At 41.0% G+C, this 23,311-nt stretch overlaps 1 protein-coding gene across 7 annotated transcripts in view; it reads left to right on the top strand.

Moving 5' to 3' along the window:
* celf5a (cugbp, Elav-like family member 5a) overlaps positions 1–23,311 on the top strand; it is a 249,745-nt gene that overhangs the window by 202,100 nt on the left and 24,334 nt on the right. For 3 of the 7 annotated variants that reach the window (XM_086088752.1, XM_086088751.1, XM_086088754.1), the window contains exons 5-7: positions 4,583–4,662; positions 10,467–10,613; positions 22,233–22,380. In XM_086088752.1, the coding sequence (XP_085944878.1) occupies positions 4,583–4,662; positions 10,467–10,613; positions 22,233–22,380 (375 nt within the window). Of the gene's footprint in view, positions 1–4,582; positions 4,663–10,466; positions 10,614–22,232; positions 22,402–23,311 lie in introns of all 7 variants that reach the window. The other 4 variants (XM_086088748.1, XM_086088747.1, XM_086088749.1 and 1 more) reach the window with 2 other exon arrangements.

Raw genomic sequence — 23,311 nt, 5'->3', positions numbered from 1 at the left:
TACCAAAGGCATTCCTTTTTGGGATTAGGATTCAAACCGCTTCTGCAACCAGAGCCATCAGTAGCTCAGACGAACACTTGGTCACTGGAGACTCATGCTTTTGAACTGTATTTCGGTCTGGGCTGACAAAGGGCAATTGCATGTTTGTTTTTTTCTTCTGGTGGAGCCATTCCTTTGCGATTGTGTCCCACTTTTTACACACCGGGGCCAGCAGTAGCTTAAGACCAAAGGACATTGACTTTTTGACAAGCTAGAACCCATTCCCAAAACTTTCAAAATGTTTCTTCTATTGATGCCATTCTTTTGCTGCTTTAATTGCATCCCACTTCTGACACCAGGAACAACACTCGCCGATCCATCAGATCACATTCACCGTCGACTTAAATCAATTTCAAGCAGTTGTTGTTGGAGAGATGCGAGGCTGCCTCTAGATGACCAAAGAGTCAATGGTTGAAATCCCTCTACGTCTTGATTTCATTTGTGTGTTTTGGATGAATCCAACTTCAGCTCATCAGCAAGCTCTGCTGGAGCCTGAGAACGATCCTGATCATTTGAATCAGGTGTTTTGGAGGAGGGAAGCATCCCTTGAGGACCGTAGTTTGACACCTGTGGCCTCCATAAGGACTTGGACTTGCCTGATTAGCATCATTTCAAAAATGTTTCTGCTGGTTAAGGCATTATTTTGTGGCTTTGATTGTATCCCACTTCTGACACCAGAGATGTCAGTAGGCAAAGATAATTGGTCATCTGCTTCCTGACCTCTGTTGATGTGCCAAAGAGCAAGGTACAGACCCCCCCCCCCCCCACAGTTTCAGTTCAGAGGGTACAGCTCCAACTCACAATGCTTATATCTTTCTTTGCAAGCACCCCTGAATATAATCAGATGTATGCTTTTAAAGACAGGAAGCACATTTATTGACTGAAAAATAAATACAATTCATAGATAGCACATTTAAAAACCCATCGCTGCGTAGCCGAATAGGACAGAACCATTTATCAGTAATTGTAATCACATACAGTACAGTAACGTTGCACGTCATGTTAAAACGCTGACTTTGCTATCACAGAGTCTCTCTCAGCATATGGAGGTATCTCATATCGGGAGAAAAACAACTTCTGCATTGTAAAACCGAGATTTCAATCCCGTACTGTCCTCATTTTATGCAGAGTGTTAACATGAAGCATTTCCATTTGCAGCGGAAAATCAGGAGTGAAAAGGCGGACAAAGATATAAAACATATTGAGAATTTAGAAGGAGGTGCTGTATAAAGACTTGGCCTGATTTGCTAACATCTCAAAAAGTGGCCGCTAAATTCCCTGCACTACAGATTCAGTGCTGTTGGTGGAGACATTTTATATGGGGTTTACATTTTAGATATCTCTGGTTTACAAGAACAAAATTAAGTTTGAAGTGATGGAATTGAAAGTGTTAGTGGAAGACAAACAAACATATACTGAGGTACAGAAAAGAGATCGATCACTCCTATCATTTTTGAGAAGACAGCAACTGTGCAAAAGCATTGTTTTGTTTGATTTAACCCCACCCCCCCTAAGAATTGAACCCCATTCTTCCGTAAAACTTGGGAGAGGCTAGCTCCAATTGTCACCATGTGCTGTAATGATCCAAACATAAAGAAAATACAGAGTTGGTGTACAGTTAAGTCATTGTCAACATGGCATGACTCCTTCTTGTGACCTGGTTTGTGGATTAGCTTCTGCGTCAGTTTGCATTCGCAGTCAAGCTTGTGCCCGTTTAGTTTAGCACGCGTGAACCTTTACTAAATCAGATCTCTCCCATGTATTCCAAACATGCTTTGTCATCACAAATGTACAACCGTTTAGTGTTTCGCTTTATTTGGCTGAGGGCATGTGAAAATAACCTTGGGCAATAAACCACATGTAGCATCACCAATTCTAAAGACAACGACATTATTACCTGATCAAATGTAGCAGCCTTAATTATTCCATTCATCATGTAGTAGAGCTTGATTGCACCTCCCACAGTGTTGTGTCCACTTCAACGCACAATTACCTCAAGAGTGGCTCCCCGCTGATCCTAAGTCAAAACAGTCTGCACCCACAAATATCAAACCAACTCCTGTCAAGTCAACACAAGACAATACGTGTCAGCCTTGAGACACAAAGGCTTTATTGGCAAAGTCGCCAAATTCATATACTGTAGCATGATATGAGTTAGCACAGGGCCACTGGAAGTTTTTTCTTACCTTAAGGCATGCATGAGGCAGCCCCAAACTTTTGGAGACATCAATTTCCTGTGACATATAGCAAAGTGCAAGGGGACCAGTTGTTTTTCATGTCTGTGCAGCCTATTCCCCAGCTAGCGCTTATGGAAATTGTTGTGGAATTATATCTAAAAGGGCTGGGAGCCAGAGCATTGTGACTCTGCAGTAGTTTGCAGGCGGAGGAGGAGGGGAAAGATGGATGTCAAAACAATTCATATGTCCCCGCTGTGAGGGTGCACAGGGCCAGCCCAGGAAAGCTTTATTTCTCTTTGTGTAGCTCTGCAGTGTGCTCTGCATCGAGGGACTCGACACTACTCCGCATGTTCAATTAAAACAGTGGGAAATCACTTTTACGTGTATTTCTTTTCAGCAGATAACCCTTTTTAGTCATCTTTGCCAATTATTTCGTTTGATTATGTTACATTCATAGTAGCTTACCGCTGTGTCTTCACTTGTCTGTATTGCAACTGCCCTCGTTCTCCCCTGGGCTGAAATTTCTCATCTCCACATGTGGAGAAGTAAATACAGGAGACCTTCGTTCTGCTCCTCCACTGATGTGCTAATTATGGTGTGGTTTCAGGACAAAAACAACCACCCTAGTCCACGGCGAGTAGTGCGACACTGTAATAAAATGCTAACCATACTTGGAATTTTAGCTTTTCCAAAATACTATAGGAGTTTAACATGTATTGTAAATCTAAATGTGCAGTTTAATGCCACTGCCTGTTGATTTTTAATGTGTGTATTCCAGAGGTGGCAAATCCAGTTCCAGAAAGTAAAAACCCTGCCACAGCTTGGCTTTAACCCCAGGTGCTAGCTAGCTAGCTCTCATAGTCCTTGTTTACCTGCTAGGAAACTACCTAGCTAGCTAGCATCAGGGGCTAAAGCCAAATTGTGGCAGGGTTTTTACTTTCAGGTGCTAGCTAGCTCGGTCCCATGGTGCTCGTTTACCTGCTAGGGAGCTAGTTAGCTAGCATCAGAGGCTAAAGCCAAACTGTGGCAAGGTTTTTACTTTCTGGACCTGAAATTGCCACCTCTGGTGTATTCAAAACAACCATGTAACTTTGCGGCTAACTTAATGCTAACACTTAATATGAAATGCTATAAACAGCCTAGCATTGGTGTAGCAATATTATATAATGCTTTCAACATTGGTTATTTGAACACAAACAGTGTATCGACACATGGAGAGATACAATTTAACAATATTATCAAGCATATATTCTGTAATGACAAGTTTTACTGCTTTTTACTAAGTCACTTACAATAAGCAGTTATGAAAGTCTTTTTCCGCAAGACTGTATTATACTACCCCCTGGTGGCCAAGTTGTACAAACCAGAACAGTGGCCGATACTGCCACCCTCTTGTGGCCATTTTAAGATCAGGAACTAGAAATTTCAAATTAGAAGAATAGAAAATTGCCTTCATTTCATGTGATTTTAAGGAAAACATATATATTTGGATATACAGGTATTTCTTTAAAATTATCTGTAATTGTTTTTTTAGGGGACATTTTATGTATCAAAAGTACTAGTGGTATCCGTACTTGGTATCTGTGACTACTCAAATGATGATTACGCGTAATGGCATCGATCTGAAAAAAAAAAGCAGTATTGAATATCTCTTTTAAAAAAAGTGGCTATACTTGCATTCCCCCTGGAAAAAGCAGGTACCACCAGGTACGACAGTATTTCTAGTGCATGGTCCAGATATACAACAAGAAACTGCCTAAATAAAATGCGTTGCTCCACAGTCTCCATTTGGCTACAGCTCTCCATTTTCAACTGCTTCAGTCTCCCCTGGAATAAAATACGTCCAACCATGCGTATTTTTAACTATAAGAGGTCACATCCAATATTTTCCTAGTTGTAAACAAATACTATGCATTTTCCATATCTTTGTCATCCATTTTTCACTTTAGTGACTGAATAATTGATGAGCAACATGTAGAAAGGCAACAAGAAGCTCCGTGTGTGTGTTTTACCATCATATTCCTGAAGGACGCGCTGAGCTGAGAGCTGTTGATTTGTGCGGCAGCCACACAAATATCGATCCACGTGTGACTGTGAATCCGCTTCGTGTTTAAAATGCACAGACAGCCGTGCGGTGCTAAATAGCACACTTCCCTGCTTCATTCGTGCAATCTTTTGCCCGCAGCTTCAGCCTGCTTGTCACGCCCGCCCACTGTGCAGGGATGCGCGCAACCATTTTTTTTTTTTTTTGGGTGATGTCGGATATATACTTCCACATCCTTTATTTACATAGAGCCGACTTTTCACCTCACTTGACTGATTGCACATTCATACCGTGTGTGTATGTGTGCGTTTCTCTCCTCCAGGTTGTGCCTTTGTCAAGTTCTCCACACACACCGAGGCTCAGTCAGCAATTGGTGCCCTACACGGAAGCCAGACAATGCCAGTAAGTATTTCTTCGTCATACTTATAGACACACATCCTGAATGTACTACTCAACTAAAACAAATATCATCATTTACAACTTTATAATCATCACAGCCAATGGGGATTTTGCAGTTTAGGGGCAAGATGGACAATTCTGTAGGTTATCTTACAGTATGGCAATGATAATGATTGATTGATTGGACGGACGGACGGACGGACGGGCGGACAGACAGACAGACGGACAGACGGACAGACAGACAGACAGACAAGTAGCTAGCTAGCCAGGTAGACAGACAAGTAGCTAGCTAGCCAGGTAGACAGACAGGTAGCTAGCTTTTAGGGTGACCATATTCCTTGCAGTTACATAGTGTACTTCACCAATATCACGCAATGCCAACCGGACATTTTCATGAATTCATCAAAAACCCGGACGCCCAAACAGGACGTAAGAAAATGTCCCAAAAGAGGACACATTTGGTCACGCCATTGCTGCTAGCTAGGTCGACAGTTAGCTAGATAGACATCTAGATGGATGGATGGATGGATAGATAGATAGATAGATAATATTATTGTCCAATGAAAAACATACTGTAAATCTAAATATAAAAAAGAAAAAATGTTCCTTGTATTTTGGAACAAATACTTCCACTACGTGTTTTTTATTGTACAGCAACAATATGCAGTGTTATAAACAATCTGAGGTCCCCCCTAGGGGAATTCATCGTTGTCGTCTACGGGCATACATTTATGCTTTTTCTGGTAATGTGGTGAACTTAAGTGCAACATGTAAGCTTTAAAAAATGGGCGAAGTGCAGCAGTTTGTCTCTTTAATTAACATTATATTTCTTTAAAATCTCATTTGAAGATAAAAGTGTTTAGAGTGATAATTGAATTCCGGGCAAGTCATCAATCAGCGGTGTTCTGCTTGCATAATCACTGCCTATAACCGCGGCACGAGATTACATTCGCTCGTTATGTAAGCTCGCCGTGCGTCTTATGAATTCTGGATTCTATCCCCGGAAAGCGGATTTTATGCGTGCCTTCGAGGCCCACTCGTCAAAATAAAGGCGACGGAGTTGACCGGAATGGAGCGGTTGGCAGAAGCGCATCTCTTATTACCACAAAAGGCCTCAAGTGTGCGCCGCTTTGGTCCGCATCTTTGTTTGTTGGAAGCAGGTGGACCCTGAACTCTCCCTCGCTCGATCTATCTTCCTACCTCACTTCACAGAGCTCATGTTTTTCCTTTTATGATTCCATTATTAATGGTCGCCAAATGTGTGGCGGGGAAAGAGCCACTAGAAAGCCAGCTGTGCCATTTGAGCACAACCCTGCGAGTCAATCTAAGTGCAAATGACTGCAGGTCGCCGGGAAAGACTCTTGATGTCCACTCTCCGTAGATACTGTCCTTCCCCATTGCTCCTGCACCGCTATCTGTGCTAGCTCGTCGGCCCCCGGCTCGTCTCTCTTTGGCATCCTCTGGGGATATTAGGCAATAGACTTGTTTACTCCACCTTTCGCCACATTGGCTGCTGAATTATTCATCTGACTATAAGCAAGGGGCCGGAGGGGGGGGGGGGGGTGTAATTGTAGAGAGAGACAGAGAAGTGAATGGACAGGATTTATACCTCCTGCTCTGCTAAATTGATTATAGAAATATGATCAGCATCTCATATCCTGAGGCTGCCGGAGGACACAGCTCACCGTTAGCGGGCCGTGACCGTCCGTGTCGATACGCGGGCTGTGCTGTACCACCCACGTGTGTCCCTGAACGGGTCACGCTCAAGTTCATTACAAAAAGGAGTTAAGAAAGCAGCGATGCATCTAATCAGAAGGAATGGTTAATATCACCCGTATTCACTTTGCGAATACTCACCGATACCGAGTACAGAAAGCAAATTTTGTGCATCAACTTGATGTTTCTTGCTGTCAGGTTCAGTCAACCTAAAACATTTATTAAACAATAGACAAGGAAGGCAAGAGACTTAGATTATTTTTGCTCGCGAGGAGAACGGACAGAGATGTACACAGTTACAATCTCCTACCGCTCTGAATTACATGCTGCCACAGCAACCATCGTGGAAATGAGCCATTGTGCAGATAATAATACAGACAAACTGACATTTTTTACCAGGATTAACACATTTGGTTGGCTTTTGAGAGTCGCACCAAACCAAATTGCTGCAGAAAGGCTTCCCATCCCCTCACCTGCGTGTAGACCCGACTCGTTGATGCGCTTGCGCATACGTAGAGCAGAGAGCACACTGAAGGCTGCAACATATGCACGAGCGTACACACTTGCTATGTCACCTGTTTTTCACGCTCACGGGCAGCCATAAAGAAGGGTCAAAGGCTCCCTGACTGATTTTATTTTCCAGCTCGCGGAAGTTGCGATGCATACATTGTTGCCATTCAGGGGCCATTGGGCATTCTGTATGGATAACATGTGTGAGTCAGGTAGGAATGAGAGCATTTGTGCGACGGACAGTATGTGGAGTTTGTAAATAGGCGTCACTCGGTGCATATATATGGCTTATTTATTCCTGGGGAATCAGTATGCCGACAGATTTATCTGTGATGGCCATCAGTTTTCAAACAGCTGTAAACAATTTGTATGTTTGTGAGTGTGATCACGGGGGGTGGGTGTGACAGAAGCTACGTTCGTCAGGAAACCATTAGTACTGCATTCGGTGTATTTTCTCTCCACGTCATTTTTCACTAAATTCCCCCAAATTGTGATTCTCAAGCTTTTATTCCACCCCCCAAAAAAATCAGAAATATTATAAGCGAATATTAATGCAATTTTAGATGGAAAACAGCAAAGAAACTCTACGGTTTATCAAGAATTACGAAATAAAACTCTTACGGCGTCATTGCACGGCGCAGTGACTTCCTGCTCTTCTTCTTCTTTTAAATTACTGGTGGATCACATCTCTATGGTGTATAGTGCCACCTACAGCGGTGGAGGCCCCTCTCATTATTCGCAAAAACAGAACAGATGGAAACGGGCATAAGTCGCATGTCCATTTTGCGCATTTTCAGTAAATTCGCTTAAAAGATTCGAAACAATTGGATGGAAACTCCACTATAGTAACCCTTTTCACACTGCACTTGTTTTTTTATGTTGTCCACTGGTGACCTTTCCCACAGTTTTGGAAGTTAAGTAGTTAAAGTGGAAAGCTGTGGCTTTATTTATAATCAGGAGGATGAGGAGACATGATACAAGTGGACCATGTTTAATTTTTTTTAACTAACATTTCTATTAAAAATGATAAAATCACACATTTCTATCACTTTGAACAATTCTGGTATATTCTATATGATGGTACGTCATTTGTTTTGTGTCCCAAAACTCAGCACACCGGGGACACCGCATTTAATATTATTTCCTCCATTTTGTGCGCGTCATTTACTGTCCAAGTCCACCGAAATCATTTCCTGTCGTCACTCTGAAATCACTCCGCCAACATCTCTGGTATTGGATGCGGCATCGGTCCAGGAATGTTGGAGGAAATCCATGGATTTCAAGGTTTGGGAAAGATCACCTGGAGATAGGCCACAAAAATTCCATGCGTAAAGTCAGAAAACTAGAAAGCAATGTCTTTTTTTTCTCAGAACTGTAATCACTGACTTCTCTGTATTCCGTGCGACGCTGCCCTTTGTTGAACGCTGCCACTGTTAAACCTCACAATAAAGTTAACGACGCAGACACTAAAGAGCCGGACAGACACAACAGATAAAGTGTGCCAATGTACAAGGGTGTCAAAATTAACCTTGGTATTGGTTGAGAGTGGTCGTAATGCGTTGGTGTTACAGAGGGAAATGCTCGTAGCTTGTTTATTATCTTACTTCAGGGAGGTTATGATGTCGTCAACATTCTTGTTTCTTAGTTAATTGAAATAGTTTTGTATAATACAGAACGATTTGGTGAAAATAATCACGATTCAAAGGTTCAAATTTGATGACGTTGAAATTCAACTTTTCCTGCTGCCACAAGAACTCGCTCTGTCGTAAAAAAATGAAGGCTACTACTTCATCTTTGGAAGAACAAAATGGCGCACCCGCTGAGCATCACCCCCCATTCACTGCTATGATTGACGCTATTGACAACGTTGCACCAATTTCACAGGAGGGGCCTCTTATTGTGAGTGACACACAACCTTTGCACCGTCAGATCAGAGTAATATTTCGGCCTTTTATGTGCATCGATTGGCCACAATAGGGGCGAGGCGCACCGGAGAGGCGGAGCGCACTAAAGGTCAACTGTAGCGCTAAATCATTTGAGGATTCTTAATGAAGGGTGTGTGGCCAGCGCACCTGCTGGGTCTTGTTTCCCCGCCGCCGAATGACGACGACAACAAAGTGTGGATAATGCATGGCCAGCTGCAGAGAGAAGATTAAAACATAGAGGACGGAATGAAAGCAATTGCACCACTTTTCTTTTCAACAGGGGTCAATGGGTGCTTGCTGATAGCACTTCCATTTATAGTTTTAAGATGAGTTATACGTTTTTCCTCCTTAACTGAGAATCCATGTTATTGTATTTTTGGGACCATAAGTCAATCAAAAAATGCTTCATGAAGATAAAAAAACAACATATTGTCATTTTGTCTTTTTTTTTATTTTTATTTTTTACATGTTTACATTTATTAAAACTTGTATGTAATATAGATTTATTACACATACTGTATTTCATGATTTTCATCATTTTGTTAATGAAAAACAAAAACTACAATCTCTTAAAATGTTAATATTACATAACAATTTAAACCATTTTTAATACAGAAATGTATTAGGAATGGGCCTTCTGAAAAATTGTTCCTTACGTCATGTGTTTAATTTATCTGTATCATACAGTACCATTTTTGTTGGACAATAAAAACAAACATAAGTCGCTCTGGAGTATAATTCGCTTTTGTGTCTGTATTTGACCCAAAACAGGATGGTACGGAAAACCCTTCCCTAATCATATTGACGGCAGCGAATGATTTCCGGTTGGATTCAAAACGGCCACTTCTAACTACGGAAAAGTGAGGTGGTGACTCAAATTAAGATAAGAATTATAAATAAAAAAATTAAAAAAATAATAATAATAATTAGAAATAAAAATTCAACATCAAATCAGAATTTTCAGATTTGAGTCGAAAACAAACATTTGTAATATTGTCTCGCACATTCCATTCCAGAAGGTGCCGATAATGCACCAACAGTATTTGTCAACCGCCCAAAAAAAGTACAAGAAGAAAATGAAGAAGTAGTCGTCATGGCAACTAATATGTGACACATGCTCGTTTGCTGCCGCCTCTCACGGCAACAAACGATTGAACCGCCTCCTACTTTGCTAGTTTAGCATGTCATCTGCCGCAACAAGAATTGACTATTTACATCACCAAAAGGCATAGTAACCGATTCTAGCTAAAGTAAGCCATTTTAAACTAAAAATATATATATATATTCTGTTTTTGGAAGTGGATTTTTCAAATAGGATCACTAATATAGGATTAAAATTATCTGGTGACAGAACAAGAAAATTGTACTTAAATTTACCTGTAAGATATTGAAAAATCTATCAAATAAGATAATTAAGTAATAAGTATCTTAAAATAAGCAGAGTGATCTTATTTTAAGTATAAATAACTTGTCAGAGCAAAATAAGCAAATTTATGTTCAATTTAAGAAATCAAATCCTATTTAAGATTTCAGTTTTTGCAGTGTCATTTTTTTCCTGCAAAGTGGACTTATATGGGTTTTAAAATTAGACCTGGATGACCATGTAGCAGTCGGACCTTTAACCTTGACCCTCTCTTCCCCTCGCCATCCGTCCAGGGCGCCTCCTCCAGCCTGGTGGTCAAGTTCGCCGACACAGACAAGGAGCGCACCATCAGACGCATGCAGCAGATGGTCGGCCAGTTTGGCATCTTCAACCCCGCCATCGCCCTTCCCTTCAGCACCTACAGCTCTTACGCGCATGCGGTGAGTCGGAAAAAAGACACGCACGCACACACACACACTTCTGTTCCTCCGTACGCACACACGTCGCCTGTCGTGGCATCAAGCTTGTTGGCGCATCTAGAAAGGAAAGTGCAAAAGGCGCAAGATCAAGATGGCGGTGGATGGGAAATGATTTATAGATGTGGACCTGCTCACGAGGCCCAATGATTCGCCAACTTTCTCTCAGCTCAATACCACCAATAACTGATTCATATGTGATTTTTACAAGAGGCCTTATTCCATTATGAGGCCGTCCAATTTCATGCATTTTGTTATTATCATACACCACATGGGAGGGTGGGGTTTGGGGGGGGGGGGGGGGGGGGGCATTTGTGCCCACTCAAAATCCCTGAAATCCCGCCGCACATCATCAGTCAGGCTGACTAGCTGGTGAATGAATACATCGGAGCGTTTAGCAGCTACACACTCTGACATTTCCCTCGGGAATGTTGAAGTGCAAACGCCAACTAAAAGGAAAAGGGAATACTTGGCTTCATTTATCAGGGCGGCCGGAACGACAACTGGTAAGGAATGCTAATGTCGCCCAGTCCGTGTTTGCGGCGCAACTTCAAAGTTGTCTGTTTTCGGGAATGATGATTTAATGAAGCGGATCGCGCTTGTTTGAGCGACAAGGTGCGGGGTCAAATAAATGATTTTCTCGTGTCACTAATGGAGCCAGTGTTGGGCTTTTTTAAACGAACTTTTATAAGCAAACTCTGTACTGTAATGACCTTAGGGGTTAAACGGTTGACTGCTTTTCACACTCAATAAATTAGATGCTTGCTGTCAAGTAAATCTGTTGTGCACTTGTATCACAGTCTATTTATTTATTTTTATTCCAAATTTGCTTGTCCTGTACCAGATAGAATTTAACCTTGTGTATAAAATAGAAATACTTTAAGTGTCAAAATGAATAAAAACATATACATATGCCATAAATATATATTTGCAATATGAAATAGTTTTCTATTGTCATCATTATAAGTACTGTAAATCATTGGCATTAGTATTGGGAATTGGCACCCCCTTGTGGAGACATTGGTCTTCAAGAATTTTGCTAATAAAGCGAGAAATGATCAATGACAAGGAAGTATAACATCTTCGTTGTTCAATGATCTCGGTATTAAGGGGAGGAGCTACAGTTAGCGAGCTTGGTTAAAAGTCATTGTCCATGTATATGTTCTTCCTGTGCAGAGAGGTAAAAAAAATGGCGAATTCTTGATAAGTGTTTCAACATTCAACATTACAACCGCTCCGTCCTCTTCTTCTTCTACTGCACAATTCATGACGCTCGGGATCTCACGGGTTTTTGCTCCCTCCCCTCCCCCACTGTAGAATTTCCCCCCAGGGCACACAGAGCCATCTCACATACAGCAAAGCCATGCTTCTTTGATGCCGTCCCTTTGCCCGCTCGTCACCACTATCTCTATTCATGGCACCAAGAGATTCAAAGTTTGGGTTCATAGTGCAAAGTACTGAATGGCAGCGACTTAATCATGATGCGCAAAATGTTTAATCCTTAATAGCCCATTTATTTATTTGTTTATTTATGTTATTACAGCTCTATGTTTTATAAAGTAAAATAATATATATTGTTTTTTCTCCTTAACAATAAATTGTTGATTTTTGGGAGGGAGACTAAAACGGATTAATGGCATTTCCATTAATTTCAATGTGGAAAGATGATTTGAGATGTGAGTTTTGATTTACGTACATTTTTAACAAAAAATATTTTTAAACATTATACATTTTTTTAAAAAATTAATAAAAATCTGTTGATTATTTTAAAAAAAAATTGCCAAATCAATTATCAGTTCTGTATTAATATTCGGCATTTCTCTCATCCAATGGTGCATCTCCAGTGGCACGGCAAACAGACAGCAGGAAGGCGCAGTGACTTTACAGTGACGCCTTTTATTTACACAAATGATGGACATGACTCAGCAAGGTTAAAATGCATTAAAATATGTTTTGGTGACATTGTAATGGTTATCATATTACCGTTCTTGTATGAGTAGTGCCTTTCATTACTGCGTTACTTACTGTAATTGCTGCTCTCCGTCTAACGTCACAACAACAATCCCGGCCCGGCTTCATCTGTGTCGCACTTTATAAAAAGACCATCAACGTATGCGCTTTTATTTATAGTGACGCGAGCGCACAACTTGTTTGGCTATAAAGGAAATGTAAACGATATATGAGGTCTTAAGGGGGCTATCCATTGCCCTCATTTCATTTCATACCTGCACCACGGGAGCCCGGTGCAAAAGTGCAAATGGACCATCCCAGAGTAATTGCCAGGCCATGTCTTTTCTCCGGTAAAACTCTCACCTTCATTGCCATTCATGAAATGCACTCCTTTTTTTATTTTTTTTTTATTTTTTTTTGCCTAAGAAATGTGACAACATGCAAATGGTTGAAGGAAAGTGCTCAATATAGCCCATATCTTAGGATGATGCTAGAAAGTTAAGTTCTGCTTTCATTCATTTGACTGCAGATCTGTGCAAAATAAGCGAGCGATCCTAATTTGGATAAGTACCAATTTGTATATATATTTATATGTGGCAAAATGTTACTCATTAAAACACGTGAATTATTCATTGAAATTTAAAGGGAATGGATCGACATATTAGTCCAGATCTGCATAAACATGTATTGGGTTCTATTTGGCCCATTTCCTACACATCCACAAAGTTACATTGGTCCAGTAGCTTTTGCATAATCTTGCTAATAAACCAATCATTTACAATTAAGCATTTTCCACAAATGGACTTAGGTCACAGTATATAAGTTTAACTAGCAACACAAAAAATATATTTATTTTATTTAACGGTCCATTAATATCAGAATTTATTTTAGTTCAATGGAAAGAATGTCTCAAGAATTCCGTTTAGTTCTCCTGAATTTTTTTTAAACTTATTTTTTTTTCTAAATTAAATTTCCCATGCAAGGTTTGCCAAATACCAAAATAATCACCAACAATAAAATACAGTAGCACAATTAGCCTATTTTTTAAATATAATTATCTATAATTAATTGTAAGATTATGCACCGTTTGAACATTATCACTGCACTTAAATATAATAAAATGGACGGGGGGGGATCTAAAATAAATAAATAAATAAAAATTAATAATGATTTAATTAAAAATATATTGCACATAAGTTACATACAAATTGTACCTACTGTAAATTAACATTTGAAAATAGTTATAACAAATGCAAATATATTGTACTTCAAATGTAAAAAGTAACATTATGCTTTAACACCGCAGTTAAATATCAGGGGGGGGGGGGCAACAGTAATTAAAGAATGGTAAAAAATACATGTTTTAAAAAAACATTTCATAAAGATTACATGCAAATGAGTTCAACGTAAAGCAAAACTGAATTGTAATTTTCTTTTGTGTACCACTAGAGGGAGCCCTCACTATGAAATAACACACTTTGAAAACACTTGCCAATCGATTAATCGGCAAATCAGCAATCGATTACATGCACTACTTTTGAACTTTTTACCACAAGGCCCGCCTCCTGTATTTGCATACAAGCCCTTCAAAAGTAAATGTAACTTTCAATGTCCCCTTTGAGACTCTTCCTGCAAACAGCTACTCACTTCTTCATGTCGCAGGCAGCCAAGTAAGTGTTTGCTATAGTTAGCGTAGGAGTCCAGCTTCCACCACGTCGCGACGATTAGCCTTCGGCGGCGGCCGCACGCACGCACGGCAATTCCCTCGTCGCCAAAGTGATACGACGGATGTGTCTTTACGGGCGCGATAAAGCGTACTTACTCCCTGAAGACGAGAACTCTGTGACGGTGAAAGGCCTTCTTTATCTCCAAAGGCACACTACGTGTTCATCCCGCCCGCCGTGCATTTCGGCCAAAACGAGGAGGCGGCGGCGGCGGCGGCCACGTATGGAGCACGGCGGTGGGGAGAGCTGGTGTATATAGCTGTAACCAGAGAGTACAGAAAAGCGCTACCTCTCCACTACAGCTGTGGATGGGATTATAGAGTTGAGTTGACAGCCAGTAAATTGGATTTTAGTCAAACCAGGAGGATGGGAGAGGGGTTTTTTGGGGGGGGGGGGCTGTGCAACACTGACCAAAATGAGAAATGTTGTGATGAACGCCGACGCTGGCAATCTATGACAGGAGACATTCCATTTGCCAAAAAGGTGTGATTTCATAAAACAGCAGCAGGAAACGTGTTTTCCATGCGACATTTCGATACTTTCAGCAAGTTGTGACAGTATTTTCTAGATTACTGCAATAAACAAGAAGAAATGCCAAGACTTGTCGTTCTTGATTATTCCTTACAAGAAAGCGAAGAAGATATACAGAGCAGGTGGAGAGAATGCAGTAGGCACTGATCGTACAGGCCAAAATTCACAGAAATCAACGGATTAAAATGACCGCGAAGTTTCGAATCCTGATGCTTGCCCTAAAAACTCGCCTTTAACTCGTGCGAATGGAAGATCGTTGATGAGAAGAGCAACGTGGCCAATAGAATATGTCATGTACTTTAAGCAGCTAATTGTTTTTTGGGTGAATTTATTTATTGTGGAGAATTTTAGAGGCAAGTGCTCATTTCATGTCTTTTCAAAAATTCTGCAAAGATGGCTGCCGCTTGTCATGCTCTAAATTAACTCGTTTGCTCCCAAAAACTTATAAAAACTTTCTATTTTAAATATTGCCATGGTCCCAAAAACGTATGTACAGTATGTTTTTTTTAATGTGTTTTAATGCTAGAGCATACAGAAATAAGGCTTTGATGCAGCCTCTGACCTTTTACCATATTACAAAAAAAACGTCCAGCAGGTGGCAGCAGAGTATAAGAGATCAACCAGGGCCACGTTGCAAAACGGAAACCGATAGAAATAAACTTTTTTTTCCTGATGAAAAATGAGACTCTAATCTTTCTTTTGGTAGGTTCTGTCAAAATCAAAATCCAGTCGGGAGTGAAGGGGGTTGCTTCAGCGAAAAGGGCTGGGAGTGAATGAGTTAACTTCAAATCAGTTTTCCTCATTAATCTGTTCCAGCAACCCCCAAAACAATCAAATTTTGAAGAAAAAAAAATAGATTTTTTATATATATATTGGGGCTAACAGGGTCCCTAACTGAGCTCCAATAATAGTTGTTGTTCCTACAAAGCAGAGAATATATTGCTGGTGTCAGGCCAAAACCTTGTACCTCCATTTGCCAAATTATGACTTCTGAGGTTTCGGCCCGATGCCAGCGATATGCTTTGTTGTCTTTTTGTATTTATTGCTGCTCAGTGTATGAAAAGTAGCATTTGTGTGGAGGTTTGTAATTACCGGGATAGCTATGCTAATTTCCGTTAGCCTGTCTATGGGATTCCACATACGTTAACATTAGCTAGTGGACTTTCGGTGAAATCTTGTTGTTTGATTCAACATTTTGTTGTTTAAATTTACAATATTTACGTTATCTTTGATGTCAATTTCACAGCAAATTTGGACTGGGAGTGACAAAAGCAGTTGAAGCAAGCACACTCGGCATCTTTGGAGAACAGGCATTAACGAATACTCCTAAAATGTGTTTGAATAAGTGTATTAAAAGTGTGTTGGAATCTACAAACTTTTTTTTTTATTATTATTATTATATGGGCTCTCACTACTGTAATTTACACGCTCCAAAAATGGATGGAAGAATGTTTGTCCATTTGTAGTTAGCATAAGAACACATTTCGTTTGCTTACGTCTGCATGTAAGTAATTGCTAGCGCAACGCTATCAGCCTTCATCACACTTTTTTTGCATTTTCTGCACATCATATCCGGCAGATTTGCGTTGCGGCATGACTTGCCTTTTTTTTCCCTCTCCCGAGGTGCGTGTGCGTCTTTGCCATTCAAAGGCAAGTGCGTTTGAGCCAGAGCCTGAGCCAGATAAATGAGAGGAGAGGAGACGCTTTAACCGGCTGCTAATAGTGACAGCGTGTGGGCGGACGAAGGGGGAGGGCGGCCACTGTAAACTGGCATTAGGAAACATCTCCCCCTGTTGGACGCCTTCATTTTTTAACACGCGCCAGCAATGACGATGCAGCCACACATGTGCATACACACACATGTGTGCGTGTGTGTGTGCGTGTGTGACCTGGTTCAGCTGTCTCTAAGCACCTAGCCGTTTGAACTTTTTTTTTTTTAACGCCCAGCTCAAGGTCCATGTACTAGTGTACGCTCTTTTAAGACAATCCAGCACACTAGTAGAACAAATGTCTTCCTGGTCCGTTCCTGTGGCTTTTGTAGGACCTTTCTACTCACTAGTAGGACAACTGAGGCCTGCTAGTAGGACAAGTACAGGTTACTATTGAGGCGTTAGTTGACATATGGATGCTTCTAGTACGAGTAATGAAATGTTTGGTGTTAAAAATTTGCTGTAGTGCACAATTTTGCCTTACTAGTTACTCTGGATGTTCAATAACAAGTAGTGGAACTAGTATTTTTTTTTTTTATATATATATATATATATACATAGAATTTCCCCCAAAATAACAATAACACACCTGGTGTCAGTACTCGCCCATCTTTACTAGTAACTCTTCCTACTATTATGGCAAAATGGTGCTACTCGTGAGGACAAAGAGCATATGATTATGTACTAGTAGGCACATTTTTTACCCTCACAGGTAAATAATTCAGTGCTCTAGTAGAATTACGGTCGTACTACTGTAGTGGCACGACTTTGGCATCCTAGTAAAAACTGTACTCAAGTTGACATCAGCACACTGCTAGTACTACTACACAAGTTGTAGTTATCCTACTAGTATACCAAAGTTGTGCCACTAGTAAGGACTAAGAGCATACTAGTACACTGACTTTCAATGAGTAAATTTTTTGTCCTCACTAGTAAAACAATTAAGCGCACTAGTAAAATGACCGTCTCAGTAGTGACATTTGTTCCTCACCACCTGCATTCCACTGGGGTGTGGCATTTTTGCCACACGAGTTGGACAACTTTGCTATTTTTGATGATAGCTACGAGGGAGGCAAAATTGTGAACTAGTTGACATTTTCGAGTGACTCGTATGAAAAGGCTTTTGAACATTTTTATTTGATATACTTGATATTGAGACCACTAGAAGTGGGATTTTTTTTTTACTAATAGACAGGGTCGTTTTACTAGTGCGCTGGAATGTCATATTGAGGACAAAGAGTGTACTAGTACATTGACCTCAAGCTGGATATCAACAATCATCAAATACAATCTCAAAGTGCATTCCATGTACCTGCTTTTGCACACATTACATCATATATGAGAAATGAAAATGCTATTAAAAATGTTTCTGCGCAAGCTAGCGCAGCTTGCCTGCAAGGCGCTAACAAATCGGGCCCTTTAGTTACCATCCACTCTTTGAGTTCACCTCATTGACCCCAACCCCCCTCTTATTTCCCCAGCCTTTATCAGCTACGTTGCCTCCCTTTGTCTTCCCCCTCCGTGCGCTGCCGGCCGGGTCGCAGCGTGCCGGGTTCACGTGTGACAGCGCTGCGAGTCACGGAGCGGCGCTGTAGCGAGATAATTGCCATGTGATAAAGAGGCGATTGCCTACTGGCACTGCGGGAGGAGTGCTGCCATCAGGTTGCAATAAAATAAAATAAAAAAGCAGATGCCTGACAGTAAATGAATGCCGTTGGAAGCCGGACAACTTTCTTGGCCTCTCTTTTCTTCCTCCGCGTTTGGCTTTTGTTGGCTTCTTTTTACCTTCATCAGAGAAAATAGCTTTGACTTTTTGATGTAATGCGTTTCCCAAACTCCCATCTAGGGTGGAGCAAAATGATCCAACTGAACTGAATTGGTCAGAAAAATATTATTCATTCACTACAAATAATTTACTTTATATTTGTTTATCTATTTCAGTGACGTAAAATGCCGGGCAAAACAATTATCAGTAAATGACACGTACATCTGTTTTTATACAGCAATTCTACAAAGTGACGTTTATTAGTTAACAGTATGACAATACATTATGATTTGTTTGTTTATTTGATCAGTTATTCGGCTCCTCCCACACAAATAGCGGCGTTAGTCGCGCAGTTAGCCGTTAGCAACCCATGCTAACTAGCCAAAGTGTCGTCATGAACTAAACGACAATGACTCAAGTGAAATTTGAAATTAGTCCAAACAATTATATCATTTAGCGGGCATTCGACAACGAGCCAAAATTTCACAGATTGGCCTCAAATGCGGAATGTAGTCAACTGACTTGACAACTGTGTGCTTGTTAGCCGCGTTAGCTTGTTGTTCAAGTGTCCACTCATGTTTTACACTTCAAGTGGCAATACTCATTAATGTGCTGTTTGATCACATGAGCGATCTGGAGGTTTATTAGTGACATCTGTGCGGTTCTCTACTTGCCTTTTTCCTAATCTGAGGAGCATCGACACTTTAAATCAATTGTTATTTCTGGAAATGTCCATCTTTATGGCGCTAAGTTGAATAATTGTGTAGAGTACAGTGGACCCCGCATACCTGGCAGCCGCAGATTTTTTATTTTATTTAATTTAAATTTAATTAAATGTGTTGGCCACAACTGTGATAACAAATAATTGTTTCCAGTTCCTCAGAATAGAAAGTACAAAAATGCCTCTATATTGTTTTACCAAGACATTTTTGTCTGATCACATGTGAAGCCTTCCCTGGTAAATTTCAATTATAGTCCACAAGTATTTACATTGCTGATATGCTGAAAACGTCTGCAAAAAAAATAAGATTGCATTGTATACAAGCTTAACGGACTATGTGAGCTTGACAGTATTTAATGCTTATTAGAACATCATAATGGAGTCCAAGTCATCCTTAAGCGGTCCGGTGAGGACGGTCACATCGTGCACCTCTTTGTTTCTGAGCCATCGCTTTTGTTCCTGTTTTTTTTTTCTTCCCTTGCTGCCTCCCTTTTAAAGGCTCAATTCATCTTATTGAGAAAGAAACAGATGATCCCCATTTGCCACCTTGATAAAATTATGCAAATGACAAAAGGCATTAATAGATAGCAGGCACGCGGCTAATGGATGAGACGCCGGCGTCGGGGATTCTGCAGCGGGACAGCCGCTTTCACGCTACCTGACAGCATACTGAGAGAAAATAATTGGCTTTTTTTTTTTTTTTTTTTTCACATTTCACCACCACTGCCAGCCACGGTGAGCGGTCACTCTGTTCCTCCTCTTCTCTCGCGATATCGTCATTAGCATTTGTGCCGGTAGCGGAGGATTTTTTATTTTTTTATGATAACAAATTTATGATTGGGGGTAAAAATGTGTGTCATGTTTTGAGAATAAAATGGTACTTTTCCATGATAAAGCAGTTTTTGAAAACTACCCCAGACTGAGCATCCTGCAAGGGGGACCCAGGGAGGGGAGGAAAAACCTCAGCAAACAGGCGTATATTAATACTGGACACACAGGCGTGTGGAGGCTTATAATATTACACCTTTTATTCTGGAAATTAAAAAAAGTATTTTTGTCTATAAAAAAAACATTGGATTACTTAATATGTAGGCAAAAATATGCTGATGTCAGACTTATGTGATGATACGCCACATGCTTTTTCAAATGATATATGATCATTCGTGTTAGAAAGTTTTACATTTTAGTGCGTTTTGGAAGTAAGTTTGTTATTGTGCAAACCCTTAAACTAGGGTTCGAGAACACCCAAGGAACCAGGGAGCCCAGTTCGAGAGCCACTGTGCGACATGACCCGGCAAATAATTAAAAAGAAAAAAATAATGCTAACACTATACTACATTTTATTATGATTAAAATCCCCAAATGAATCAAACTTTCAATCTTGTTTTCTGCACTGAAACATTTCCCCCTTTTTCCACGAGCCGAGCGCAGGGCATCTCGATCCTCTTGAGATGTCCCTTATTCCAAGTGCCGATCAATAAATGTGTATTCTTAAGCAGGCATAACTTGCAACTCACAATCCCGAGCATGTTAGTAATTTAGTGGATGTGTCACAAAAACCGCAGTTAATTTCCACCCGCCGGACAACGTGCCCACACCCGCCCCGGAGATGAAAATCAATAGACCTTCATTCAGATTTCTGCTTAGCATGAGACGAACGCAGCTTCCATCAAAATGTAGCCCACAGTGTTTATTAATATGCTTGCATGCACTGCCGCCCCGGATGGTAATAACCTGCCCCCCCCCCCCCCACACACACACACCCGTCGAAACATTAGCATGCTGGCTTTACAGGCTCTACTATTATATTATATTTACTATTTCTATGTATTATTCCTATCAATATTATTATGATTAGAAATATTTGTAATATTGGAGAATTGGCGTTGATAGTAGCATTGATGGTGGGGTTATGTCACTTTGTCATAAATCTATGGCGCATTCTCAAAATGACAGATTTTTAAATATGATGATGCACCGAAAAATGAATCACAAACTCTGGTCGGATTTTAGCTTTTTAGCGAGAACTCGGTAAAACTTTCATTCGTGTTTATGTGCTTTCAGGTCAACTTCCGGGTAATCAAATGTAGCGTTCGAGTTTGGTTGGCATAAATTCGAATGAAGACTGTTTTTATTTATTTTTGGTCACATGTTCAATCGTAACATGAATGCATATCGTCATTGCAGCTTACAACTCTAGGTTAATGATGCGGTCATGTTTAAATTAGAGATCAACTTTTTCTGATTTGGGTCATGTGACATTCGCAAGCTGAGCTGTGATTGGTCGTTACCCATGCCCTGAGCAACTGTGATGTCATTTTCAGTCGAAAGCAAGTGACAAAATGGCCGCCCCTTGAGCTGGATAAAAACGAGTGGCTTTTGAAAATAATTGAAAATAATTCATCCCCAAAAAAATGAGGCCAATTCAACACATATTGGGCCATCGACACAATCATTTGAGGGTATTTACATCCAAATCTGGTCGTAGGAATTACAACAGGTTGTAAATGATTGATTTTCCCTTGAGTTTTGTCTTCAGCAAGTGAAATGCATGCTCAATTGAATTCAGGTCAGGTGATTGGCATTGTCCATCTGCACCATCCAGTGACTTTTGAAACATTTGGCTGAATTAGAGTCGATAATATTGTCCAAAAGCAATAAATAGAAGGGAACCACTTCCCATTGACAAGCATACATGATCACACAACAACAACAACAACAACAACAACAACAAATAATCTTCCAATCGGCGCCTGTGGAACCATGAATAAGCGAAGGCTTTTCCGGATACGTGTTTTTCTGTGCTGAAGTTTCCAAGGAGAGCACATTGCAACTCGTGTGCAAACTTTGCCTGTTCCCTGAGCGCACAGATAATGTGCACATGTCAACGTCTTGATTTGTATGAGAGCGAGAGCAGCTGGTGACAGGCTTCCTGCTGCCAGCCCAGACAGATGCACTAAACATAGGCTGACAGGCTTCTCTTTTCTTCCCGCTTCCCTTTCTTCTACTCTGCTCCACTTTCTATTTCCCCTCCACTCTCCATCCATCAATCTCAACACGCACATCCCTTCCCTCCCCGCGTACTATATTTTGCCCATTACCATCTGTCCTCCTCTCACCTGGGCAACCTCACCCCCCCCCCCCCCTTTCCGCACCCCGGCCCTCCGTGTCCCTCTTCTTTAGCTCATGCAGCAGCAGGCGGCCATCATGGCGGCCAGCCATGGCGGTTACCTGACACCGAGCGTGGCCGCCTTCCCCGCCACGCAGATCCACCAGATGGGGGCGCTCAACATCAACAGCCTGCCACCCACCACCATGACCCCGGTGTCGGGTGAGTTTCATCATGCCTTGGGTGAGCACTCCGTTTTATTTCCTCTCCTTGGGTCCCCGTGCGTGTGTGTGTTGGTGTTCTTGTATTTCCATCTTCGTCGCGTCTTTATTTGCGGACTTCTGATGTTTAGACGATGGCTTTGGCTTTGGCTTTGGCCTGGCGGGTTTCCCTCATCTTGTTCCTGCAGTCAGTCCGCTGTTCTCACTCTCCCAGTGAAATGATGAGCGCATCACATTTCAGACGATGAGTGACAGAGTCATTTGTCATGTCCTGAAGAATATTTTCAAGTCCATTGGAAACCGTTGCGTCCGTAAGAAAAGCTGGCCTGGACTGTTTTCGTCAAATTGAAGTTTGCAGTGTTTTCACAGTGTCTCCAGAGGTCCCTTTTCAAATATGGAGCACAGTACAAGCTGCGAGGCATATTATCTGTTGCAATGCGGCTTGCTTATCTTTTTGGAAGTATTTGTGCTTTTTCCAGAAGATAAGGCCGAATTGTTGTGATTATCATATAACGCGCCAAATGTGTCAGATTGTGACACGGGTGTTTGGTTTGGATCCCGGTCTGGACTATTCCAAGTCTTTGGTCTGCTTCTGTTGATTTGGATGTGTGCGTAGGGTCATTATCATGGTGAAGGTTTTGCGCTAACGCTAACTGCTATTTGGAACTGTTCATAATTCCCTCCATCTTGTCTAAGGCCACAAGTCCAGTTGAAGTAAAACAGCCGCCACCGTAAGCTACACCTTTTGGAATTATGACCAAAAATTTGAATCGAAAGACCAGTTAGTGTTTCAGAAATTTCAAGTGTTTTTTGCTCAATCTTGCCAGGCTTGGATGTTTTTCCTTTTGTCCAGCCCTTTTTTTTAATTAATATTATTTTATTTCGAACATGTATATTAAAAAATGGTTATAAAAGTTCATGTGTAAAGGTAA

The sequence above is a fragment of the Leptonotus elevatus genome, chromosome 11 (genome assembly GCF_054856555.1).
Source record: "Leptonotus elevatus isolate MCC_2025b chromosome 11, RoL_Lele_1.0, whole genome shotgun sequence".
NCBI lineage: Eukaryota > Metazoa > Chordata > Actinopteri > Syngnathiformes > Syngnathidae > Leptonotus > Leptonotus elevatus.
Note: the sequence above shows the minus strand (reverse complement) of the source record. Positions and strands in the feature narration are given on the sequence as shown.